General features: G+C 43.5%; 1 protein-coding gene across 1 annotated transcript in view; it reads left to right on the top strand.

The window, feature by feature from the left end:
- The first annotated feature begins 104 nt into the window (after positions 1–104).
- The window catches only part of opn6a (opsin 6, group member a), a 6,983-nt gene continuing 2,087 nt past the window's right edge, over positions 105–5,000 (top strand). Inside the window, exons 1-5 of the mRNA XM_051382711.1 lie at positions 105–277; positions 4,088–4,293; positions 4,376–4,475; positions 4,656–4,760; positions 4,842–5,000. The exon at positions 4,842–5,000 is cut by the window's right edge and continues 65 nt beyond it. Coding sequence (XP_051238671.1) covers positions 148–277; positions 4,088–4,293; positions 4,376–4,475; positions 4,656–4,760; positions 4,842–5,000 — 700 coding nt within the window. The 5' untranslated portion in view covers positions 105–147. The remainder of the gene's footprint in view (positions 278–4,087; positions 4,294–4,375; positions 4,476–4,655; positions 4,761–4,841) is intronic.

Here is a 5,000-nt window from a genome sequence, read left to right as displayed (position 1 = left end):
TCTGAAGCCAGTCCTCCTGCCACTGAGCTCAGAGCTGAACCAGGATCAGGACTCTATATTTATCTCAGATTAAAGAGCCGAGACAGCGAGACCTCTTCCTTACTCCTCCTCTTCCTCACACTCCTCCCTGTCTCTGTTCCTAGCAGCATGTCTATGAGTGGCTCTGTGGCCGGGGGCCCCCCCTGGAGGAACAACAGCTTCATCCTGGGAGGGGGACGAGACCCTCCTCTGTCTGACCAGGGAGAGACCATCATCGGAGTCTACCTGCTGCTGCTGGGTGGGTGCACACGCACACACACACACACACACACACACACACACACACACACACAGGGAGGGTACACCTCCATTGCACTGTGCTTCAAACAGTGTCTACATATATTAATAACTGTATCAATAACTGTATATAATCTAATATCAATAACTGTATCAATAACTGTATATAATCTAATATCAATAACTGTATCAATAACTGTATATAATCTAATATCAATAACTGTATCAATAACTGTATATAATCTAATATCAATATAATCTAATATCAATGTATTGAGGTTAACATGAAGAACTACAAACTTTCCTTTCGTTGTTAAACGATCAATATACTTCTCATTGAATTTAATGGTGAATTTTTATAATCCTCTAATATATTGATGATATTGATGATATTGATTATATTGATCATATTGATCATATCGATGATATTGATGATATTGATATTGATGATATTGATCATGTTAATGATATTGATTATTAAAATAATTTAGAAACAAGTGTTAAATTAAATGTTGAAAATGTTCTACAAGATTTGTTGTTTATTAGGGACCGAGCCAGCTACCGCTGGAGGTCCCTATTGTTTTTGCTCGATTTCTTCTTACCTATTATTTTTAGCCCCCTTTGACTGCATTTTTGCCCCCTGAACATATACGAAAACTCAATTTTATTTGGCAAAGTTGTCAGGCCTGGTGAAAATGGGGATATTACATGCGTTGCTTTCGGGTCTGCCACTAGGTGGCGCTACTATTGAGAAAAGTATTTTGACTTGTTTGTTACTTAATAACTCCCACATCGTTTGTCGCACGTTCAAAAACCTTATATCCACGCGTTCGGTGAATGGAGCTGAATCTCCCCATATAGGCCACGCCCACTTCCGCCTATAATTTTTTTCGTTAGAGCGCGAAATGTCCTACTTTTTCGTATGTCCGATTGACACCAAGCTTGGGTCCATAGTTCCTCATGTCTTTCTTAGGCACCGTGCACAATTTCAGGCCATCACCACTAGGTGGCACTCTTTAAAATGAAGAGGTTTATATCTCTGCAACGGCACGTATGATTTAAATGAAACTTGTTAGGATGCTTGCCCATGGCTTCCTGAGGCTCACCCAAAAAGGAAAAAAAATCCTGCCACTAGGTGGCGCTCTGGTGGCGGTGTAAATCACTGTGCATAGACCGTAATAGTTATGAGTATGAAATTCACAGGGCACGTGTAGAGTGAGGCCTGAAGCTCACGTACCAAAAATCGTGTTTGTCGTGTTTGTAGCACCCCCTACAGGATAAGAAAAAAGCAGTCCCGGTGCCACGTTTCACCGATATGTATGAATCTTGGTAGGCATGTGTAACATGCCGGGACGTACAAAAAAGCCTCTTGGACCCAAACCCCAAACCCGACAAGAAGTCATTTTGATTTTCATTTTCACTTTCGGCGAACTTTTCACGTTGTATTTGTACGAACTCCTCTTGGGGAATTTATCGGATCTTCTTCAAAATTGGTCAGTACAGTCACAAAATGGTGCTGATTAAAGGTTGTGCTATTTGTGCATGTACATTAAAGGGCGTGTCCGTGGCGTGGCATCAAAGTCAGCAATTTCGAATTCCGTGCTTATTTTCTGTGATTTTTCGCCTTGTATTTGAACGAACTCCTCCTAGGGAATTTATCGGATCAACTTCAAATTTAATCAGCGCAATCTAAAGACATTCATGATTAAAAGTTGTGCTATTTACGACATTCCGTCAAACGGCGTGCCCGTGGCTTTGCATTGAATTTCGACCATTTGGCCATTTTGATTTTCATGTTCATGTTCTGTGATTTTTCGTATTGTATTTTAACGAACTCCTCCTAGGTCATTCATCTGATCTGCTTCCAAATTGGTCATTACAGTCAAAGTATGTTGCTGATTAAAAGTTGTGCTATTTTTGCACGCACATTAAAGGGCGTGTCTATGGCGTGCTATCACATTTGGCCAGGTCGTGTTGTATGTCAAGCATTTAAGTCCTTTCCGTCATTTCACAGTGATTTTCAACGTTTTTTTGCGTTGTAGTTCAACAAACTCCTACTAGGGAATTTATCGGATTAACGTCAAAATTGGTCAGTACAGTTAAAAAACAATGCTGATCAAAAGTTGTGCTATATGTGACTGTACGCTTAACCGCGTGCCCGTGACGACGTGTCGATTCCACCGATTGGCCATCAAACAGATAGTACTCATATCTTCAGTGTACAGTCCCACCCTGAACACGTCCTCATAACTTCAGCATACACGGTCCAATCTCAATGAAACTTCATGTGTTTGATAACAGTCCCGCCCTGAACACGTCTACATGACAATGGGGATGGCTAGTGTGACGTAAGGAATCGTTAGGAATCACTTCTGTGTCCATTAGCATTTTTAGGTCACGTAAACAACAATGGCTACAGCACTGGAACCGGTCACCTATTATACAGTGACAGCCTACTTACTGACATCCCAAAGTCTGTTCAAAAACTCCTGTAATTCAAATAGGGTAATAACAGTTAGTTCAATGTCAGGTGGAAGTCTAACAGGGAAAGTGTGGAAGAGGGCCCCGGCACCCAAGATAAACCGTATCAACTTCAGCCATCTCTTCTTCTCTTTTTCGTTGAGGGGAACTCAGCAATAAGAGATCGTTCTGTTCACATCGTTTCTGTTATTGCAACACGGGATACAGTGCTGCACTACTTTTTTTTTTTGGAAATTACGAGAATAAAGTCATAATATTACGAGAATAAAGTTGTAATGTTACGAGAATAAAGTCGCAATATTAAGAGAATAATGTAATAATAATACAAGAAAAAAAACTCGTTTTAATGAGAGAAAGGCTTCGATAGAGTTATCAAGATCTGATGTGAGCAGCTCAACCGAACAGCAGCCTCAGTCTGAGCCCAGCAGCCGCTGTTTGTCTCAGTCGTACTGTACAGTCGACAGGTAAGATAACGTATTCATCATTTTGTCGTTAAACAGTTATGACTTTATTCTCGTAATATTATGACTTTAGCTATCTATCTATAAAGCAAGGAATCTCTGTCTGTCTGTCTGTCTGTCTGTCTGTATGTGTGTGTGTGTGTGTGTGTTGTGTGTGTGTGTGTGTGTGTGTGTGTGTGTGTGTGTGTGTGTGTGTGTTTGTGTGTGTGTTTGTGTGTGTCTTTGTGTTTGTGTGTGTGTGTGTGTGTGTGTGTGTGTTTGTGTGTGTGTGTGTGTGTGTGTGTGTGTGTGTGTGTGTGTGTGTGTGTGTGTGTGTGTGTGTGTGTGTGTTTGTGTGTGTGTGTGTGTGTGTGTGTGTGTGTGTGTGTTTGTTTGTTTTGTGTGTGTGTGTGTGTGTGTTGTGTGTCTGTATGTGTGTGTGTGTGTTGTGTGTGTGTGTTTGTGTGTTTGTGTGTGTGTGTGTGTGTGTGTGTGTGTTTGTGGTGTGTTGTGTGTGTGTGTGTGTGTGTGTGTTTGTGTGTGTGTGTGTGTGTGTGTGTGTTTGTGTGTGTGTGTGTTTGTGTGTGTGTGTGTGTGTGTGTGTGTTTGTTTGTTTTGTGTGTGTGTGTGTGTGTGTGTTGTGTGTCTGTATGTGTGTGTGTGTTTGTGTGTGTTTGTGTGTGTGTCTTTTTGTTTGTGTGTGTGTGTGTGTGTGTGTGTGTTTGTGTGTGTGTTTGTTTGTGTGTGTCTGTTTGTGTGTGTGTGTGTGTGTGTGTGTGTGTGTGTGTGTGTGTGTGTGTGTGTGTGTGTGTGTGTGTGTGTGTGTGTGTGTGTGTGTGTGTTTGCTTGTTTGTTGTGTTGTAAACAATTTGTCTCTGTGGTGCGTTCAGGTTGGCTGTCCTGGTTTGGTAACAGCATCGTCCTCTTCGTGCTGTACAGACAGAGAGCCACCCTGCAGCCCACAGACTACCTGACCTTTAACCTCGCCGTCTCTGACGCCAGCATCTCCGTGTTTGGATACTCCAGAGGGATCCTTGAGATCTTTAACGTCTTCCAGGACAGCGGCTTCTTCATCTCCTCCATCTGGACCTGCCAGGTACACCTGAGACTCCTGAGAGGGGACTCTCTGTTATGATGGACCGGACACACCTGTCACCTGTCCTGTTTGTGTCCTTCAGGTGGACGGTTTCTTCACGCTGGTGTTCGGTTTGAGCAGCATCAACACGCTGACAGTGATCAGCATCACCCGCTACATCAAAGGATGTCACCCGAGCAGAGGTCAGAGGTCACACCCTCCTATTTACTGCCGAGGCTCCTGATTGTTTTTTGTAGTAGAGATGTAGAGTCACCTGATAGGAAGTTAGCTGCACTGCTAACCAGCACACCAGCAGAGGGCGCTGTGACTGAGGCTGCACACTTTAAACCCAGAACCATGAATGGATGTATGTTGTGTTTTAGCTCGGCACATCAGCAGGACCAGTGTGACCGTCTGTCTGCTGCTCATCTGGATCACAGCTGGATTCTGGTCCGGAGCGCCACTGCTCGGCTGGGGGAGCTACAAAGGCAGGAACCCCTTCAAAATAAGATTCTGTTTCCTGCTTTCATTGACCCCTGACAGCTGACCTCTGACCCCTCACTCTGCAGATCGTGGGTACGGAACCTGTGAGATCGACTGGGCCAAAGCGACGTACTCGAGTGTCTACAGGTCCTACATCATCTCCATCTTCATCTCCTGCTTCTTCATCCCGGTGCTCATCATGCTCTTCTGCTACGTCTCCATCATCAACACGGTGAAGAGAGGCA

This window comes from Dicentrarchus labrax, unplaced genomic scaffold (genome assembly GCF_905237075.1).
Source record: "Dicentrarchus labrax unplaced genomic scaffold, dlabrax2021, whole genome shotgun sequence".
NCBI lineage: Eukaryota > Metazoa > Chordata > Actinopteri > Moronidae > Dicentrarchus > Dicentrarchus labrax.
The sequence above is the reverse complement of the archived record's forward strand: the minus strand, read 5'-3'. Positions and strand labels throughout refer to the sequence as shown.